We start from the raw sequence: 21735 nt of genomic DNA on the forward strand, positions 1-21735 counted from the left end.
GCAAATGAGATATGAGCTTTGTTTCCCAGGTATCTGGAAAAGGCAAAAATGGCAAATAAATGATATCCTGCACAGTCTAGTATGGTCTAATAGAAAAGAATAAAAAAAACAATTCAGGAAATACACAATTTTTTAATATTAAACCTAATGGTGTTGAATGCTGCATGCTGACTCAGTAGGAGACAGATCCTAAACATAAACATTATAATAAACATTTGTTTCCCAAATAACATTCTCAATGTTCAGAATGCTTAAAGTCATGAGCTTTTTTAAAAATGTTTAACTGAAACCTGGAAATGTGCTATTTCATTTCAAAGCTTGTATTATATCTATGATATAAATGTTTTTTTATATAAAATTAACCCATTATGCAACAGGGGTTTGAGCAAAAGTCACTGTGAATAAGGGAATTTATCAATATTAATTAGCCGTTTCACTACATTATAGATAGCTGAAGGATTATGATACAGTATATCGATTTCGCTACAAATTGACAAGCATATTTGATGACACTTACCAAACAAGTTTTAAACAGCGGAGAAATAGTTCACCACGACGATAGCAATGCAATGTTTGACTGCATCTCCCTATGTGATATATCTGTATTTGGGTATATACAGATCACGTAATTCAGGGAGCACTGTTACGTCAGGTCACCAACCATTATTACGACGCTCATATGTCATAGAGCTCCTTAGGATGTTTGTATAATCTTTATCCAAATTTTCATATGGCCGCAGTTACGGCGTTTATTTTACAGTTCATGTAACAGGGTGTCATTATATTTTTCTGTCTTTATGGTGGCAGACCACTTAAATAAATCTGAGTAGGCGGTTTCTACAAGTGGGTCAGATAAAATATTAAATATACAGTAAAAGCTCACACCTATTCATACCCTTTATGTACTGTATATCTACAATTACGTATACTACGTATACAGTTATCGTATACTATAATACGATAACTACCATTACAAAATGTCTCCCTTTTGATTTGAAGTGGTTCTTTTAAATAAGTAAATTGCAATCACTTAGCCTACATCTGAGCTCCTAATTCATCGCGACGACGGACTGAGACTCCAGTCGGATTTGTGAGAAGGGGTGTGCCTGTTTTAAAACCGATTCATACGTCTTAAACACATGGACATAGATAGCAGTCTGTGTTATATAATTTATCTTTTTATTTTATTTAAATTTAAGTATCACATACACATTTTCAAAGTAACTGTACCCCTTTTAATTATGATCCCCATCGCTCACAGCTCCGAAGGTGAGACGAGGGCTACTTCAGATGGGATTTCCAATATTTCTCTCTTAGCTTGTATACCGGTGGAAAGGAGAGGGGTCTTAAAACGTGTTGATAGTAAGATTGGGATGTATTTGCAGTCTAGATATAGTTTTTTTAATGTTCGGAGCCGCCACAGATTCATTTTCTTACGACTGCTTTTCTGGATGACAATGACAATGCAAACGATGGTGTTAAGGCGAGGCTGTGCCTTAAGGCTCCTCTGCTTACAATATTCAGCGCGTAAATCGCAAACGAGCGCCTTCCCTTACGATGAAAATGCAGAAAATAAGACCACGAGATTTAAACCTACGGCTTACAAATTTATGCGTAAACACTAAAACCGTATCTTTAGCAAAACTGGCGAGACAATGTGTTTTATCATTTAAAAAAGTACTGGAAAATAATTAAAGGTTATCACGATAAACAGAGGTTACTGATCTACTACTGTACGCTGTGACCAAAAATGAGAGTCCCCCGATCCTCGCAGCCTTCATGCTTTGGTCTTGGCCTGGCCGTTTTTTTTAAGATAATGGGGTCAAGTTAAGAAATTATGCAAGTTTCTAATCAAATCCAAGGGCGCCTCGATCTCCTAAACATCTTTAGAAGGCCGGCGGACCACACTGCACGGTCCGGGTCCGTTCCCTGACCCGGTTCTGGATAATGCCAGCTTAAAGTGAAAAATTCTACTGTACATATTATGTTTCTTATTATGGTATATATTTATAATGTGGCGCGACCGCTTCATGAAGCTAGAAAGAAAGTTATCCGCCATTTTTATTTTACCTGCAATTGAATTTGCCATTAAAATCACGATTAATACCGCAGCTGCTAAATTACTTACCTAAAACCGTTCAGATACAAAAGCACTTGAGCTGTAATGTTTATATACTGTTGGCCCGATGACCTACTTCAAGAAGAATTGTTACATAGACCGCCAAGGACTGTCATCACACTTTACGTCATAAAGCGCTTTAAAACTTTTGACAAGTTCAACACCTCATATTTTGTACTGTTTATCATGGTAAAAGCAACTCAAAGCAATTCTAAAAATGATCGAAAGGTAAAAAATACAAGCTTATACGAGCTGTCGTTTTAACATTTATAACATATATTTAAACAAAACATATATAATCTATTTTAATAAAATAGAAAAGTGTTCTTAGTCTTCACTTAAAAGCTGTTAGAAGCTGCCTTTCTGACAAGAGAGTTCTGTGAGTTCCACAGTCTCAGTGCATTAAAGTCAAAACCAGTTGCTTTTTATTTCCTGTTTTACGACAGAGCAAGGAGGGTGTCCACAGACCACTGTGCACCTGCAGACTGATATGGGGGGTAAAAAGTCTAGAAGTTAGTAAATAAGATTTTAACATATGTTCTAAAACACACCGGACACCTGTACAGTGATGCCAACACAGTGATCTGAGCTCCTTCTTTGAGTTAAATCCTAGCATCTGCATTTTTTACAAGTTGTTGCTATGGCAGAGCATGACCAGAGCATAACAGAAACCACCCATTTTCTAACCGCTTCATCCAATTCAGGGTCAGGTGGTCAGGGGGTCGGGGGGTCACGGGGGAGCCAGAGCCTCAGAAAGTAATAAGCAGGAGATACCTGGGACTGGATGGTAGTCCAATGCAGGGAAGACACAGACACTCACCAATTATCCCAGAAGCCAATTAACCTACCAGTAGTTCTTTGAACTTTGGGAGGAAGCCGGAGCACCCAAAGCAAACTCATGCAAACATGGGGAGAACATACAAGCACCATACAGATAGCACCCCAGGTCCAGAAGTGTACCCAGGGCCTCAGCACTGTGAGCTAGCAATGCTAAACACTGGGCTACTGTGCATGCTAATTTCTAGGCATCAGGTGATCAATCAGGTAGTGTTTCTCAGATAAAAGGACACCAGTAATTTAGTATGAGATTCAAATTGACCTCAGAACAAAATATAACTTATGTTATATAACTTATATAGAACTTACTACAGCATAACTGTCTTATTTGTAGAAAATATTAACAGCATGCCTATTAAACATACAGTATCTAGCAATCAGCAATCAAAATAAAAACATTTCCAAACATGGAAACTGCCCGGTTAATGAAGCATTTCAAAGACATTAATCTATTCAATAATTACATTTTTAAGTAGATAACAGATTTATATTCAGATTACGAAAGTATCATAACAACGGCTGCTTGTGTAAGGAATCCATGAATACCACTGTACATGAGAAATTCACACCTATTTGTAATCAATACACAAAATCCTATTGAATTTCAGGTACTTGTTTATTCAGCATTGCTTGACTCCGCGGACTCCTTGTTGTTTCAATATTCTAGCAATAGGACTAATCGCCAATACAGTGCCGTTGTAATCTATTCCTTCTGCCAGCAGAGGACGGTATTCGCACAGTCAGTTCAGGATAAGATACGGTCCTCGCAGTTCAAAGTACAACTGGCCACAGCCGTACTCGGAATATGCTCTCGATAACCTCGTTTAGTTTAAGAACGGCCGTATTTCATATCAACCCACAGATGCATTGCATAAACACTAGAATTCTGGTTGTATTTAAATTGACCTTATACGTTTTGGATTATGTTTAACCTTCTTCAATTTCTTTAACCATATTTTGAGATGATTACGTTTACAGAAGCAAATATTATTCAGTGCTTTTTCTTCACTCCTTTAATCAAACCCACATTTCTTTAAGGAGGGCCATTGTGAAACTCCCCAAAGTGAGCTGAATTAATCTTTTATTCTTCACACCTGCAAAGTCATTCCTTCATTGTGTAATATGAAGGCCTTTCATTATTCACGTATACTACAACATCTGAAAATAATGGGTCTTGAAATAGTTGAATGAAAGAAAATCCTGAATAACTCCTCCAAATGCGTGTTACACTTTCATCAGGTACACACACTTTGAATGTGATGAACTATAAAAAGCTATTTTAACCATACCCAATGGAGCTCGGGAGTGCGATTGCATACACAATCATGTTTTCAGTGTTTGGACATCAGCCGTACATCAGAACAATCATTTCACTAACACAGCTCCATGTTGAGTGACTTCCCTCCAAAAACACAAAGTCACTTTCCCTTAGCAATTATTGCATGGACTTAGATTATCTGCCTTCTGCATCAAGCCCTGTATGATATACTGTACAAAGCCAAGCTTTGGGATAGTGCTTTGTTTGGATCCTTGTCTTGATCCTTTTGGATCCCAGGCTGCTCATTTGCAAATGAGTTTTGACATTAATTATAGTGACTATAGCAATGAGCTGGCACTGTGGTTCACAGAGCTGGGGTCCTGGGTTCAATTCCTGGGGTGCAGTCTGGATGGAATTGTATGTTCTCCCTTCATTTGTGTGGATTTCTTCCAGGTGCTCCAGTTTCTTCCCACAGTCCAAAGACATACAGTACTAGTAGGTTAAGGCGGAACTACAGTCCCAATTTTGCAGACACAAAAGTATTTAATTTCAGTCACAAAATAAAATCATTGACATTATAGAAAAACTTTACAAACTCAAAATTGAGCACAAAATCATGAATTTTGTGAAAGGACTGTAAGTTACGCCATGTTGTAACAAATTCGCATTCAAGTTCCACACAAATTGCGATGTGATGCAGCCCTTCCTGCTCACTAATCACTGTAATGACTAATGCAATGTGATGTAGGAGAGAAAGGGTATAGGTTATGCAGCAAACATTTCACTGCAAAAAACGTTCCATTCCAAGGTTCTTTATGCAGAGTTAACAATGTAGTATTATTTATTGGCAAAAACGTAAAAAAGTTGAGAGTTATATTTCCATTGGATTAAACGAGATGTATTCACAAGCCTGCTCCTTTACAATGTCATAGGGCCACAACAGATTATAGGAAGTTTTGCTGCCTCGTTCTGAATCGCAGAACATGGTAATTCTTTAACCTTGAAATGTAGTCTATTTTGTGATGTAATGATGCAATGTCCCTTTACTGAGAGCCAGCAATCAACGGATGTGTCTGATCGTGAATGGTTTTCCCTGTTGTTTGTTGTATTACTTGGTGTTGCATTTTAAGCTGTGCATGAGGCAGGACCCGGAGGCTGCTGCTTCTGCTGGTGCTTCTGCTGGGATTGAGGAAGAGCTGAGCGCCATGTAAGGCAAAGACACTGCGTTCCACTTTATCAGGTGCCTGGAGTGTAAGAGCTGCAGATAATATTGAGTCACATTAATCCCAACATATTTCAAATATTATGAAAATTAAATAAATTAAATCAAATAACTTTCATTAAAAAAATCAATCATTCTTTACCTTGCTTTTTCAGTTGTTTTTAAGGAAAATTGATGCCGAGAATGTGTGAATACTGCTTTTTGATGGTTCCAAGACCAATGTGACCTGTTCTATTGCCTGCTAATTGTACGTTCCAGGTTAAAAAATTATTTTTAGGAGGTCAAGGTGTATGAATGATAAGAGAAAAACTGAAATAACCACAGCTACGCAAACACCAGTCCACCAAAAAAAAATCATTTAATTAAAATAAGGTAACATTTTTTTTTCATCATCATACGGATGAACTGTGCTAAATGTGTTTCTAAAAAGAAAAAGCAGGACGTGAGTCGTGAGCCAAGATCATGACTCTTTTGCTCTTCTTCACATCAGTTTTCATCTGCGAGGAGGAGGAGGAGGGCGGCTCCTGATGTGCTGACACTTGGGGAAGTGCCTCTGTGCCGGCCTGGGGGCAAAGCGCCGGCCGCAGTGAGGGCAGGGCACGTAGTCGGGGTTTGGATTCGCGGGGGGCTGGGGCAGGTTCACAACTTTCCCTCCTTGCGTGATCACCTGCTGCACCTCCCTGGCCTGTTTGATGCTCCGAATGAAATCCTCGTGCTTCTGCCTCCAGTTGTTCTTTCTCAGCTGAGAACAGGAAATGAAACCAATAAAACAGCTTCCAGAAAAAGTCCAGACTAGCACTGCGTACACAGTCTGGTCGCAAACCATTCACAAGGCAAGAAAATATCAATACAGTAATAACGTAGCTTTCTGGGGCTACCTTTCAGGTCATTGGGTAGAGAGTACAATTTACGTAGTTATGGTTTTGTTTCCTGTGAGTGCTATTTGCTTGATATGTAGATTTTTACAACAGAATTCAGAAGTCACTAAGACACATTTATTCTGTCTGGCAAATGTGCCTTTGCGGCAGTTTTTCAGAAGAGTACTTCATAAAACACTTATTAATTGTTTACATTGATTTATAAGCTGAGTCTGACTCTAGGAGAAAAAAAGGGAAGCTTGGAAAGAGTTTAAGGATAGCCCTTACCACGATTGGCGGTTTAACCTTCTTCTTATGGATGTATGTCTCCAGTTCTGTTCCCTTGGCCCTGTGCTTGAAAGAGTCAAAAACCTTCCTCTTTGAATTCTGAAGCTTCTTGCAGATCTTGCTGTGTTTCTCCAGCCTCTCTACAGCAAACTTCCCGTGACACAGTTCACAGGGCACCAGCTGAGGGTTTCCACTCTGGCTATTCTCATATGGAAATTGCTCAGCGGTAGGGCACATCAGACTTGTAGGGGACAAATATCTGTTTTCCACTGACAGAGTTTGTTCATCCAGACATGTGGTGTTATTTCTGAAGTGGCCCTGCGCGGCCTGTGCCGCTGACACGTCGCTTTCAGGGAGCCTTGCTTTCTTGAGATACTTTCTCCTTCCACAGGGGACGTCTTCTAGCCCACGGCTGCAAGGGCTCACTTGACGTCTCTCCTGATGGGAAAGCGCAGAGGGAAAGTGCGATTCTGCGCATCCGCCATCTTCCATTGGAGAACCATAATCAAGGTTGTCTCCTCTGATAGGAAGGGCTTTCCTTGGAGTGAAGGCTTTTTGCTTCTCCATTCTGCAGGTCAGAAGAGGCACGGCCTTAGAGCGGTGGTTGGCCCATGGTCCTCTGGGGCAAAGCTCGCTCTGCCTCGCCTCTATTTTCCCTTCCGGCCACCTCTCTGGAGTCTTCCATCTCTCTCGGAACCACCCTCAGCTCCTCCTGAGCTCTGAAGAGCTTCGCCTGCATCATGGCCTCCTTCTGGCGAATCTCGTCCTTCATCATGGCCTCCTTCCGGCGCATCTCATCCTGCAGGCTGGCCTCCCTCCGGCGATGCTCCTCCTTCAGCGCGGCCTCTGCCTCGGCCACTTTTCGTAGCTCCTCTTGCAACTGAAAGTGCTCCTTCCCATTGGCATGAGAAGGGCATTGCCCTGGAGGGGTCGCCACCATGGGGAGGACAGTCCTGTCCTTAGGTTTGCGTACTCTTGAGCCCCTCCTGCCCGGCCTCTCGCAGGGCCTCTCATGACCATCCTGAGGCGGGGTGGGGGCAAACAAGGAATCACTCTGTGCGTCCGGGCGGTCCACAGCCCGAACCTCACCAGGGCCGGAGACTTTCCTGTTACCCATAGGCTTCAGGGGGTAAGACCGATCATACCCCACAATGTTCTTCTCGGGGCCCTGTTGGGCTTGGAAGCGATAGCTGTTCCCCATCTTCTTCTCCGCAGCGTATTTGACATATTGGAAACATTTTCTCATCTTCTGTAGAGCTGCCTCCTGCCGCCGATTGTACATGGCGATCATTTTTTTCTCCTTTTCCTGCATCAGTTTCTCTTGGAAGGTGTCCTTCAGAAGCTGTATCTTGGGAGGCGGGCAGTACGTGGAGATCAGATCCTGTTGCCTTAAGGGCGCGGGTCGATTCGAGTCTGTGTCCTTCGGGGAGGGGGACAGAGCACCAGGCTTAGGACTGGGCTCCATTGGCAAATGAGATATGAGCTTTGTTTCCCAGGTATCTGGAAAAGGCAAAAATGGCAAATAAATGATATCCTGCACAGTCTAGTATGGTCTAATAGAAAAGAATAAAAAAAAACAATTCAGGAAATACACAACTTTTGAATATTAAACCTAATGGTGTTGAATGCTGCATGCTGACTCAGTAGGAGACAGATCCTAAACATAAACATTATAATAAACATTTGTTTCCCAAATAACATTCTCAATGTTCAGAATGCTTAAAGTCATGAGCTTTTTTAAAAATGTTTAACTGAAACCTGGAAATGTGCTATTTCATTTCAAAGCTTGTATTATATCTATGATATAAATGTTTTTTTATATAAAATTAACCCATTATGCAAAGGGGTTTGAGCAAAAGTCACTGTGAATAAGGGAATTTATCAATATTAATTAGCCGTTTCACTACATTATAGATAGCTGAAGGATTATGATACAGTATATCGATTTCGCTACAAATTGACAAGCATATTTGATGACACTTACCAAACAAGTTTTAAACAGCGGAGAAATAGTTCACCACGACGATAGCAATGCAATGTTTGACTGCATCTCCCTATGTGATATATCTGTATTTGGGTATATACAGATCACGTAATTCAGGGAGCACTGTTACGTCAGGTCACCAACCATTATTACGACGCTCATATGTCATAGAGCTCCTTAGGATGTTTGTATAATCTTTATCCAAATTTTCATATGGCCGCAGTTACGGCGTTTATTTTACAGTTAATGTAACAGGGTGTCATTATATTTTTCTGTCTTTATGGTGGCAGACCACTTAAATAAATCTGAGTAGGCGGTTTCTACAAGTGGGTCAGATAAAATATTAAATATACAGTAAAAGCTCACACCTATTCATACCCTTTATGTACTGTATATCTACAATTACGTATACTACGTATACAGTTATCGTATACTATAATACGATAACTACCATTACAAAATGTCTCCCTTTTGATTTGAAGTGGTTCTTTTAAATAAGTAAATTGCAATCACTTAGCCTACATCTGAGCTCCTAATTCATCGCGACGACGGACTGAGACTCCAGTCGGATTTGTGAGAAGGGGTGTGCCTGTTTTAAAACCGATTCATACGTCTTAAACACATGGACATAGATAGCAGTCTGTGTTATATAATTTATCTTTTTATTTTATTTAAATTTAAGTATCACATACACATTTTCAAAGTAACTGTACCCCTTTTAATTATGATCCCCATCGCTCACAGCTCCGAAGGTGAGACGAGGGCTACTTCAGATGGGATTTCCAATATTTCTCTCTTAGCTTGTATACCGGTGGAAAGGAGAGGGGTCTTAAAACGTGTTGATAGTAAGATTGGGATGTATTTGCAGTCTAGATATAGTTTTTTTAATGTTCGGAGCCGCCACAGATTCATTTTCTTACGACTGCTTTTCTGGATGACAATGACAATGCAAACGATGGTGTTAAGGCGAGGCTGTGCCTTAAGGCTCCTCTGCTTACAATATTCAGCGCGTAAATCGCAAACGAGCGCCTTCCCTTACGATGAAAATGCAGAAAATAAGACCACGAGATTTAAACCTACGGCTTACAAATTTATGCGTAAACACTAAAACCGTATCTTTAGCAAAACTGGCGAGACAATGTGTTTTATCATTTAAAAAAGTACTGGAAAATAATTAAAGGTTATCACGATAAACAGAGGTTACTGATCTACTACTGTACGCTGTGACCAAAAATGAGAGTCCCCCGATCCTCGCAGCCTTCATGCTTTGGTCTTGGCCTGGCCGTTTTTTTTAAGATAATGGGGTCAAGTTAAGAAATTATGCAAGTTTCTAATCAAATCCAAGGGCGCCTCGATCTCCTAAACATCTTTAGAAGGCCGGCGGACCACACTGCACGGTCCGGGTCCGGGCCCTGACCCGGTTCTGGATAATGCCAGCTTAAAGTGAAAAATTCTACTGTACATATTATGTTTCTTATTATGGTATATATGTATAATATAGCGCGACCGCTTCACGAAGCTAGAAAGAAAGTTATCCGCCATTTTTATTTTACCTGCAATTGAATTTGCCATTAAAATCATTATTAATACCGCAGCTGCTAAATAACTTACCTAAAAGCGTTCAGATACAAAAGCACTTGAGCTGTAATGTTTGTATACTGTTGGCCCGATGACCTACTTCAAGAAGAATTGTTACATAGACCGCCAAGGACTGTCATCACACTTTACGTCATAAAGCGCTTTAAAACTTTAGACAAGTTCAACACCTCATATTTTGTACTGTTTATCATGGTAAAAGCAACTCAAAGCAATTATAAAAATGATCGAAAGGTAAAAATACAAGCTTATACGAGCTGTCGTTTTAACATTTATAACATATATTTAAACAAAACATATATAATCTATTTTAATAAAATAGAAAAGTGTTCTTAGTCTTCACTTAAAAGCTGTTAGAAGCTGCCTTTCTGACAAGAGAGTTCTGTGAGTTCCACAGTCTCAGTGCATTAAAGTCAAAACCAGTTGCTTTTTATTTCCTCTTTTACGACAGAGCAAGGAGGGTGTCCACAGACCACTGTGCACCTGCAGGCTGATATGGGGGGTAAAAAGTCTAGAAGTTAGTAAATAAGATTTTAGCACATGTTCTAAAACAAACCGGACACCTGTACAGTGATGCCAACACAGTGCTCTGAGCTCCTTCTTTGAGTTAAATCCTAGCATCTGCATTTTTTACAAGTTGTTGCTATGGCAGAGCATGACCAGAGCATAACAGAAACCACCCATTTTCTAACCGCTTCATCCAATTCAGGGTCAGGTGGTCAGGGGGTCGCGGGGCACGGGGGAGCCAGAGCCTCAGAAAGTAATAAGCAGGAGATACCTGGGACTGGATGGTAGTCCAATGCAGGGAAGACACAGACACTCACCAATTATCCCAGAAGCCAATTAACCTACCAGTAGTTCTTTGAAGTGTGGGAGGAAGCCGGAGCACCCAAAGCAAACTCATGCATACATGGGGAGAACATACAAGCTCCATACAGATAGCACCCCAGGTCCAGAAGTGTACCCAGGGCCTCAGCACTGTGAGCTAGCAATGCTAAACGCTGGGCTACTGTGCATGCTAATTTCTAGGCATCAGGTGATCAATCAGGTAGTGTTTCTCAGATAAAAGGACACCAGTAATTTAGTATGAGATTCAAATTGACCTCAGAACAAAATATAACTTATGTTATATAACTTATATAGAACTTACTACAGCATAACTGTCTTATTTGGCTCTTGTAGAAAATATTAACAGCATGCCTATTAAACATACAGTATCTAGCAATCAGCAATCAAAATAAAAACATTTCCAAACATGGAAACTGCCCAGTTAATGAAGCATTTCAAAGACATTAATCTATTCAATAATTACAGTTTTAAGTAGATAACAGATTTATATTCAGATTACGAAAGCATCATAACAACTGCTGCTTGTGTAAGGAATCCATGAATACCACTGTACATGAGAATTCCACACCTATTTGTAATCAATACACAAAATCCTATTGAATTTCAGGTACTTGTTTATTCAGCATTGCTTGACTCCGCGGACTCCTTGTTGTTTCAATATTCTAGCAATAGGACTAATCGCCAATACAGTGCCGTTGTAATCTATTCCTTCTGCCAGCAGAGGACGGTATTCGCACAGCCAGTTCAGGATAAGATACGGTCCTCGCAGTTCACAGTACAACTGGCCAAAGCCGTATTCGGAATATGCTCTCGATAACCTCGTTTAGTTTAAGTACGGCCATATTTCATATCAACCCACAGATGCATTGCATAAACACTAGAATTCTGGTTGTACTTAAATTGACCTTATACGTTTTGGATTATGTTTAACCTTCTTCAATTTCTTCAACCATATTTTGAGATGATTACGTTTACAGAAGCAAATATTATTCAGTGCTTTTTCTTCACTCCTTTAATCAAACCCACATTTCTATAAGGAGGGCCATTGTGAAACTCCCCAAAGTGAGCTGAATTAATCTTTTATTCTTCACACCTGTGAAGTCATTCCTACATTGTGTAATATGAAGGACTTTCATTATTCACGTATACTACAACATCTGAAAATAATGGGTCTTGAAATAGTTGAATGAAAGAAAATCCTGAATAACTCCTCAAAATGCGTGTTACACTTTCATCAAGTACACACACTTTGAATGTGATGAACTATAAAAAGTTATTTTAACCATACCCAATGGAGCTCAGGAGTGCGATTGCATACACAATCATGTTTTCAGTGTTTGGACATCAGCCGTACATCAGAACAATCATTTCACTAACACAGCTCCATGTTGAGTGACTTCCCTCCAAGAACACAAAGTCACTTTCCCTTAGCAATTATTGCATGGACTTTGATTATCTGCCTTCTGCATCAAGCCCTGTATTATATACGGTACAAAGCCAAGCTTTGGGATAGTGCTTTGTTTGGATCCTTGTCTTGATCCTTTTGGATCCCAGGCTGCTCATTTGCAAATGAGTTTTGACATTAATTATAGTGACTATAGCAATGAGGTGGCACTGTGGTTCACAGATCTGGGGTCCTGGGTTCAATTCCTGGGGTGCAGTCTGGATGGAATTGTATGTTCTCCCTTCATTTGTGTGGATTTCTTCCAGGTGCTCCAGTTTCTTCCCACAGTCCAAAGACATACAGTACTAGTAGGTTAAGGCGGAACTACAGTCCCAATTTTGCAGACACAAAAGTATTTAATTTCAGTCACAAAATAAAATCATTGACATTATAGAAAAACTTTACAAACTCAAAATTGAGCACAAAATCATGAATTTTGTGAAAGGACTGTAAGTTACGCCATGTTGTAACAAATTCGCATTCAAGTTCCACACAAATTGCGATGTGATGCAGCCCTTCCTGCTCACTAATCACTGTAATGACTAATGCAATGTGATGTAGGAGAGAAAGGGTATAGGTTATGCAGCAAACATTTCACTGCAAAAAACGTTCCATTCCAAGGTTCTTTATGCAGAGTTAACAATGTAGTATTATTTATTGGCAAAAACGTAAAAAAGTTGAGAGTTATATTTCCATTGGATTAAACGAGATGTATTCACAAGCCTGCTCCTTTACAATGTCATAGGGCCACAACAGATTATAGGAAGTTTTGCTGCCTCGTTCTGAATCGCAGAACATGGTAATTCTTTAACCTTGAAATGTAGTCTATTTTGTGATGTAATGATGCAATGTCCCTTTACTGAGAGCCAGCAATCAACGGATGTGTCTGATCGTGAATGGTTTTCCCTGTTGTTTGTTGTATTACTTGGTGTTGCATTTTAAGCTGTGCATGAGGCAGGACCCGGAGGCTGCTGCTTCTGCTGGTGCTTCTGCTGGGATTGAGGAAGAGCTGAGCGCCATGTAAGGCAAAGACACTGCGTTCCACTTTATCAGGTGCCTGGAGTGTAAGAGCTGCAGATAATATTGAGTCACATTAATCCCAACATATTTCAAATATTATGAAAATTAAATAAATTAAATCAAATAACTTTCATTAAAAAAATCAATCACTCTTTACCTTGCTTTTTCAGTTGTTTTTAAGGAAAATTGATGCCGAGAATGTGTGAATACTGCTTTTTGATGGTTCCAAGACCAATGTGACCTGTTCTATTGCCTGCTAATTGTACGTTCCAGGTTGAAAAATTATTTTTAGGAGGTCAAGGTGTATGAATGATAAGAGAAAAACTGAAATAACCACAGCTACGCAAACACCAGTCCACCAAAAAAAAATCATTTAATTAAAATAAGGTAACATTTTTTTTTCATCATCATACGGATGAACTGTGCTAAATGTGTTTCTAAAAAGAAAAAGCAGGACGTGAGTCGTGAGCCAAGATCATGACTCTTTTGCTCTTCTTCACATCAATTTTCATCTGCGAGGAGGAGGAGGAGGGCGGCTCCTGATGTGCTGACACTTGGGGATGTGCCTCTGTGCCGGCCTGGGGGCAAAGCGCCGGCCGCAGTGAGGGCAGGGCACGTAGTCGGGGTTTGGATTCGCGGGGGGCTGGGGCAGGTTCACAACTTTCCCTCCTTGCGTGATCACCTGCTGCACCTCCCTGGCCTGTTTGATGCTCCGAATGAAATCCTCGTGCTTCTGCCTCCAGTTGTTCTTTCTCAGCTGGGAACAGGAAATGAAACCAATAAAACAGCTTCCAGAAAAAGTCCAGACTAGCACTGCGTACACAGTCTGGTCGCAAACCATTCACAAGGCAAGAAAATATCAATACAGTAATAACGTAGCTTTCTGGGGCCACCTTTCAGGTCATTGGGTAGAGAGTACAATTTACGTAGTTATGGTTTTGTTTCCTGTGAGTGCTATTTGCTTGATATGTAGATTTTTACAACAGAATTCAGAAGTCACTAAGACACATTTATTCTGTCTGGCAAATGTGCCTTTGCGGCAGTTTTTCAGAAGAGTACTTCATAAAACACTTATTTATTGTCTACATTGATTTATAAGCTGAGTCTGACTCTAGGAGAAAAAAAGGGAAGCTTGGAAAGAGTTTAAGGATAGCCCTTACCACGATTGGCGGTTTAACCTTCTTCTTATGGATGTATGTCTCCAGTTCTGTTCCCTTGGCCCTGTGCTTGAAAGAGTCAAAAACCTTCCTCTTTGAATTCTGAAGCTTCTTGCAGATCTTGCTGTGTTTCTCCAGCCTCTCTACAGCAAACTTCCCGTGACACAGTTCACAGGGCACCAGCTGAGGGTTTCCACTCTGGCTATTCTCATATGGAAATTGCTCAGCGGTAGGGCACATCAGACTTGTAGGGGACAAATATCTGTTTTCCACTGACAGAGTTTGTTCATCCAGACATGTGGTGTTATTTCTGAAGTGGCCCTGCGCGGCCTGTGCCGCTGACACGTCGCTTTCAGGGAGCCTTGCTTTCTTGAGATACTTTCTCCTTCCACAGGGGACGTCTTCTAGCCCACGGCTGCAAGGGCTCACTTGACGTCTCTCCTGATGGGAAAGCGCAGAGGGAAAGTGCGATTCTGCGCATCCGCCATCTTCCATTGGAGAACCATAATCAAGGTTGTCTCCTCTGATAGGAAGGGCTTTCCTTGGAGTGAAGGCTTTTTGCTTCTCCATTCTGCAGGTCAGAAGAGGCACGGCCTTAGAGCGGTGGTTGGCCCATGGTCCTCTGGGGCAAAGCTCGCTCTGCCTCGCCTCTATTTTCCCTTCCGGCCACCTCTCTGGAGTCTTCCATCTCTCTCGGAACCACCCTCAGCTCCTCCTGGGCTCTGAAGAGCTTCGCCTGCATCATGGCCTCCTTCTGGCGAATCTCGTCCTTCATCATGGCCTCCTTCCGGCGCATCTCATCCTGCAGGCTGGCCTCCCTCCGGCGATGCTCCTCCTTCAGCGCGGCCTCTGCCTCGGCCACTTTTCGTAGCTCCTCTTGCAACTGAAAGTGCTCCTTCCCATTGGCATGAGAAGGGCATTGCCCTGGAGGGGTCGCCACCATGGGGAGGACAGTCCTGTCCTTAGGTTTGCGTACTCTTGAGCCCCTCCTGCCCGGCCTCTCGCAGGGCCTCTCATGACCATCCTGAGGCGGGGTGGGGGCAAACAAGGAATCACTCTGTGCGTCCGGGCGGTCCACAGCCCGAACCTCACCAGGGCCGGAGACTTTCCTGTTACCCATAGGCTTCAGGGGGTAAGACCGATCATACCCCACAATGTTCTTCTCGGGGCCCTGTTGGGCTTGGAAGCGATAGCTGTTCCCCATCTTCTTCTCCGCAGCGTATTTGACATATTGGAAACATTTTCTCATCTTCTGTAGAGCTGCCTCCTGCCGCCGATTGTACATGGCGATCATTTTTTTCTCCTTTTCCTGCATCAGTTTCTCTTGGAAGGTGTCCTTCAGAAGCTGTATCTTGGGAGGCGGGCAGTACGTGGAGATCAGATCCTGTCGCCTTAAGGGCGCGGGTCGATTCGAGTCTGTGTCCTTCGGGGAGGGGGACAGAGCACCAGGCTTAGGACTGGGCTCCATTGGCAAATGAGATATGAGCTTTGTTTCCCAGGTATCTGGAAAAGGCAAAAATGGCAAATAAATGATATCCTGCACAGTCTAGTATGGTCTAATAGAAAAGAATAAAAAAAAACAATTCAGGAAATACACAACTTTTGAATATTAAACCTAATGGTGTTGAATGCTGCATGCTGACTCAGTAGGAGACAGATCCTAAACATAAACATTATAATAAACATTTGTTTCCCAAATAACATTCTCAATGTTCAGAATGCTTAAAGTCATGAGCTTTTTTAAAAATGTTTAACTGAAACCTGGAAATGTGCTATTTCATTTCAAAGCTTGTATTATATCTATGATATAAATGTTTTTTTATATAAAATTAACCCATTATGCAAAGGGGTTTGAGCAAAAGTCACTGTGAATAAGGGAATTTATCAATATTAATTAGCCGTTTCACTACATTATAGATAGCTGAAGGATTATGATACAGTATATCGATTTCGCTACAAATTGACAAGCATATTTGATGACACTTACCAAACAAGTTTTAAACAGCGGAGAAATAGTTCACCACGACGATAGCAATGCAATGTTTGACTGCATCTCCCTATGTGATATATCTGTATTTGGGTATATACAGATCACGTAATTCAGGGAGCACTGTTACGTCAGGTCACCAACCATTATTACGACGCTCATATGTCATAGAGCTCCTTAGGATGTTTGTATAATCTTTATCCAAATTTTCATATGGCCGCAGTTACGGCGTTTATTTTACAGTTAATGTAACAGGGTGTCATTATATTTTTCTGTCTTTATGGTGGCAGACCACTTAAATAAATCTGAGTAGGCGGTTTCTACAAGTGGGTCAGATAAAATATTAAATATACAGTAAAAGCTCACACCTATTCATACCCTTTATGTACTGTATATCTACAATTACGTATACTACGTATACAGTTATCGTATACTATAATACGATAACTACCATTACAAAATGTCTCCCTTTTGATTTGAAGTGGTTCTTTTAAATAAGTAAATTGCAATCACTTAGCCTACATCTGAGCTCCTAATTCATCGCGACGACGGACTGAGACTCCAGTCGGATTTGTGAGAAGGGGTGTGCCTGTTTTAAAACCGATTCATACGTCTTAAACACATGGACATAGATAGCAGTCTGTGTTATATAATTTATCTTTTTATTTTATTTAAATTTAAGTATCACATACACATTTTCAAAGTAACTGTACCCCTTTTAATTATGATCCCCATCGCTCACAGCTCCGAAGGTGAGACGAGGGCTACTTCAGATGGGATTTCCAATATTTCTCTCTTAGCTTGTATACCGGTGGAAAGGAGAGGGGTCTTAAAACGTGTTGATAGTAAGATTGGGATGTATTTGCAGTCTAGATATAGTTTTTTTAATGTTCGGAGCCGCCACAGATTCATTTTCTTACGACTGCTTTTCTGGATGACAATGACAATGCAAACGATGGTGTTAAGGCGAGGCTGTGCCTTAAGGCTCCTCTGCTTACAATATTCAGCGCGTAAATCGCAAACGAGCGCCTTCCCTTACGATGAAAATGCAGAAAATAAGACCACGAGATTTAAACCTACGGCTTACAAATTTATGCGTAAACACTAAAACCGTATCTTTAGCAAAACTGGCGAGACAATGTGTTTTATCATTTAAAAAAGTACTGGAAAATAATTAAAGGTTATCACGATAAACAGAGGTTACTGATCTACTACTGTACGCTGTGACCAAAAATGAGAGTCCCCCGATCCTCGCAGCCTTCATGCTTTGGTCTTGGCCTGGCCGTTTTTTTTAAGATAATGGGGTCAAGTTAAGAAATTATGCAAGTTTCTAATCAAATCCAAGGGCGCCTCGATCTCCTAAACATCTTTAGAAGGCCGGCGGACCACACTGCACGGTCCGGGTCCGGGCCCTGACCCGGTTCTGGATAATGCCAGCTTAAAGTGAAAAATTCTACTGTACATATTATGTTTCTTATTATGGTATATATGTATAATATAGCGCGACCGCTTCACGAAGCTAGAAAGAAAGTTATCCGCCATTTTTATTTTACCTGCAATTGAATTTGCCATTAAAATCATTATTAATACCGCAGCTGCTAAATAACTTACCTAAAAGCGTTCAGATACAAAAGCACTTGAGCTGTAATGTTTGTATACTGTTGGCCCGATGACCTACTTCAAGAAGAATTGTTACATAGACCGCCAAGGACTGTCATCACACTTTACGTCATAAAGCGCTTTAAAACTTTAGACAAGTTCAACACCTCATATTTTGTACTGTTTATCATGGTAAAAGCAACTCAAAGCAATTATAAAAATGATCGAAAGGTAAAAATACAAGCTTATACGAGCTGTCGTTTTAACATTTATAACATATATTTAAACAAAACATATATAATCTATTTTAATAAAATAGAAAAGTGTTCTTAGTCTTCACTTAAAAGCTGTTAGAAGCTGCCTTTCTGACAAGAGAGTTCTGTGAGTTCCACAGTCTCAGTGCATTAAAGTCAAAACCAGTTGCTTTTTATTTCCTCTTTTACGACAGAGCAAGGAGGGTGTCCACAGACCACTGTGCACCTGCAGGCTGATATGGGGGGTAAAAAGTCTAGAAGTTAGTAAATAAGATTTTAGCACATGTTCTAAAACAAACCGGACACCTGTACAGTGATGCCAACACAGTGCTCTGAGCTCCTTCTTTGAGTTAAATCCTAGCATCTGCATTTTTTACAAGTTGTTGCTATGGCAGAGCATGACCAGAGCATAACAGAAACCACCCATTTTCTAACCGCTTCATCCAATTCAGGGTCAGGTGGTCAGGGGGTCGCGGGGCACGGGGGAGCCAGAGCCTCAGAAAGTAATAAGCAGGAGATACCTGGGACTGGATGGTAGTCCAATGCAGGGAAGACACAGACACTCACCAATTATCCCAGAAGCCAATTAACCTACCAGTAGTTCTTTGAAGTGTGGGAGGAAGCCGGAGCACCCAAAGCAAACTCATGCATACATGGGGAGAACATACAAGCTCCATACAGATAGCACCCCAGGTCCAGAAGTGTACCCAGGGCCTCAGCACTGTGAGCTAGCAATGCTAAACGCTGGGCTACTGTGCATGCTAATTTCTAGGCATCAGGTGATCAATCAGGTAGTGTTTCTCAGATAAAAGGACACCAGTAATTTAGTATGAGATTCAAATTGACCTCAGAACAAAATATAACTTATGTTATATAACTTATATAGAACTTACTACAGCATAACTGTCTTATTTGGCTCTTGTAGAAAATATTAACAGCATGCCTATTAAACATACAGTATCTAGCAATCAGCAATCAAAATAAAAACATTTCCAAACATGGAAACTGCCCAGTTAATGAAGCATTTCAAAGACATTAATCTATTCAATAATTACAGTTTTAAGTAGATAACAGATTTATATTCAGATTACGAAAGCATCATAACAACTGCTGCTTGTGTAAGGAATCCATGAATACCACTGTACATGAGAATTCCACACCTATTTGTAATCAATACACAAAATCCTATTGAATTTCAGGTACTTGTTTATTCAGCATTGCTTGACTCCGCGGACTCCTTGTTGTTTCAATATTCTAGCAATAGGACTAATCGCCAATACAGTGCCGTTGTAATCTATTCCTTCTGCCAGCAGAGGACGGTATTCGCACAGCCAGTTCAGGATAAGATACGGTCCTCGCAGTTCACAGTACAACTGGCCAAAGCCGTATTCGGAATATGCTCTCGATAACCTCGTTTAGTTTAAGTACGGCCATATTTCATATCAACCCACAGATGCATTGCATAAACACTAGAATTCTGGTTGTACTTAAATTGACCTTATACGTTTTGGATTATGTTTAACCTTCTTCAATTTCTTCAACCATATTTTGAGATGATTACGTTTACAGAAGCAAATATTATTCAGTGCTTTTTCTTCACTCCTTTAATCAAACCCACATTTCTATAAGGAGGGCCATTGTGAAACTCCCCAAAGTGAGCTGAATTAATCTTTTATTCTTCACACCTGTGAAGTCATTCCTACATTGTGTAATATGAAGGACTTTCATTATTCACGTATACTACAACATCTGAAAATAATGGGTCTTGAAATAGTTGAATGAAAGAAAATCCTGAATAACTCCTCAAAATGCGTGTTACACTTTCATCAAGTACACACACTTTGAATGTGATGAACTATAAAAAGTTATTTTAACCATACCCAATGGAGCTCAGGAGTGCGATTGCATACACAATCATGTTTTCAGTGTTTGGACATCAGCCGTACATCAGAACAATCATTTCACTAACACAGCTCCATGTTGAGTGACTTCCCTCCAAGAACACAAAGTCACTTTCCCTTAGCAATTATTGCATGGACTTTGATTATCTGCCTTCTGCATCAAGCCCTGTATTATATACGGTACAAAGCCAAGCTTTGGGATAGTGCTTTGTTTGGATCCTTGTCTTGATCCTTTTGGATCCCAGGCTGCTCATTTGCAAATGAGTTTTGACATTAATTATAGTGACTATAGCAATGAGCTGGCACTGTGGTTCACAGAGCTGGGGTCCTGGGTTCAATTCCTGGGGTGCAGTCTGGATGGAATTGTATGTTCTCCCTTCATTTGTGTGGATTTCTTCCAGGTGCTCCAGTTTCTTCCCACAGTCCAAAGACATACAGTACTAGTAGGTTAAGGTGGAACTACAGTCCCAATTTTGCAGACACAAAATTATTTAATTTCAGTCACAAAATAAAATCATTGACATTATAGAAAAACTTTACAAACTCAAAATTGAGCACAAAATCATGAATTTTGTGAAAGGACTGTAAGTTACGCCATGTTGTAACAAATTCGCATTCAAGTTCCACACAAATTGCGATGTGATGCAGCCCTTCCTGCTCACTAATCACTGTAATGACTAATGCAATGTGATGTAGGAGAGAAAGGGTATAGGTTATGCAGCAAACATTTCACTGCAAAAAACGTTCCATTCCAAGGTTCTTTATGCAGAGTTAACAATGTAGTATTATTTATTGGCAAAAACGTAAAAAAGTTGAGAGTTATATTTCCATTGGATTAAACGAGATGTATTCACAAGCCTGCTCCTTTACAATGTCATAGGGCCACAACAGATTATAGGAAGTTTTGCTGCCTCGTTCTGAATCGCAGAACATGGTAATTCTTTAACCTTGAAATGTAGTCTATTTTGTGATGTAATGATGCAATGTCCCTTTACTGAGAGCCAGCAATCAACGGATGTGTCTGATCGTGAATGGTTTTCCCTGTTGTTTGTTGTATTACTTGGTGTTGCATTTTAAGCTGTGCATGAGGCAGGACCCGGAGGCTGCTGCTTCTGCTGGTGCTTCTGCTGGGATTGAGGAAGAGCTGAGCGCCATGTAAGGCAAAGACACTGCGTTCCACTTTATCAGGTGCCTGGAGTGTAAGAGCTGCAGATAATATTGAGTCACATTAATCCCAACATATTTCAAATATTATGAAAATTAAATAAATTAAATCAAATAACTTTCATTAAAAAAATCAATCACTCTTTACCTTGCTTTTTCAGTTGTTTTTAAGGAAAATTGATGCAGAGAATGTGTGAAT

The 21735-nt window shown here is 40.6% G+C and overlaps 2 protein-coding genes across 2 annotated transcripts; both read right to left on the reverse strand.

Moving 5' to 3' along the window:
- Nucleotides 1-5819: 5819 nt before the first annotated feature.
- Nucleotides 5820-8666, reverse strand: LOC138227629 (uncharacterized). Its single transcript, XM_069186314.1, has 3 exons — nt 8566-8666; nt 6582-8081; nt 5820-6178 (listed from the first exon to the last, which is right to left on the reverse strand). The coding sequence occupies exon 2, from the start codon at nt 8044-8046 to the stop codon at nt 7174-7176; it is 873 nt and encodes a 290-aa protein (XP_069042415.1). The 5' UTR covers nt 8047-8081; nt 8566-8666; the 3' UTR covers nt 5820-6178; nt 6582-7173.
- Nucleotides 8667-13918: 5252 nt separating this feature from the next.
- Nucleotides 13919-16129, reverse strand: LOC138227630 (uncharacterized). The gene is made up of 2 exons (XM_069186315.1): nt 14635-16129; nt 13919-14231 (listed from the first exon to the last, which is right to left on the reverse strand). Exon 1 carries the CDS (start codon nt 16097-16099, stop codon nt 15227-15229), a length of 873 nt encoding a protein of 290 aa, XP_069042416.1. The 5' UTR covers nt 16100-16129; the 3' UTR covers nt 13919-14231; nt 14635-15226.
- Between the last annotated feature and the right edge of the window lie 5606 nt (nt 16130-21735).

This window comes from Lepisosteus oculatus, unplaced genomic scaffold, assembly GCF_040954835.1.
Source record: "Lepisosteus oculatus isolate fLepOcu1 unplaced genomic scaffold, fLepOcu1.hap2 HAP2_SCAFFOLD_39, whole genome shotgun sequence".
In the NCBI taxonomy this organism is placed as follows: domain Eukaryota; kingdom Metazoa; phylum Chordata; class Actinopteri; order Semionotiformes; family Lepisosteidae; genus Lepisosteus; species Lepisosteus oculatus.

Coding starts and splice junctions, on each gene's coding strand:
- LOC138227629 (XM_069186314.1), bottom strand. CDS start 8,046: ATGGAGCCCAGTCCTAAGCCTGGTGCTCTGTCCCCCTCCCCGAAGGAC.
- LOC138227630 (XM_069186315.1), bottom strand. CDS start 16,099: ATGGAGCCCAGTCCTAAGCCTGGTGCTCTGTCCCCCTCCCCGAAGGAC.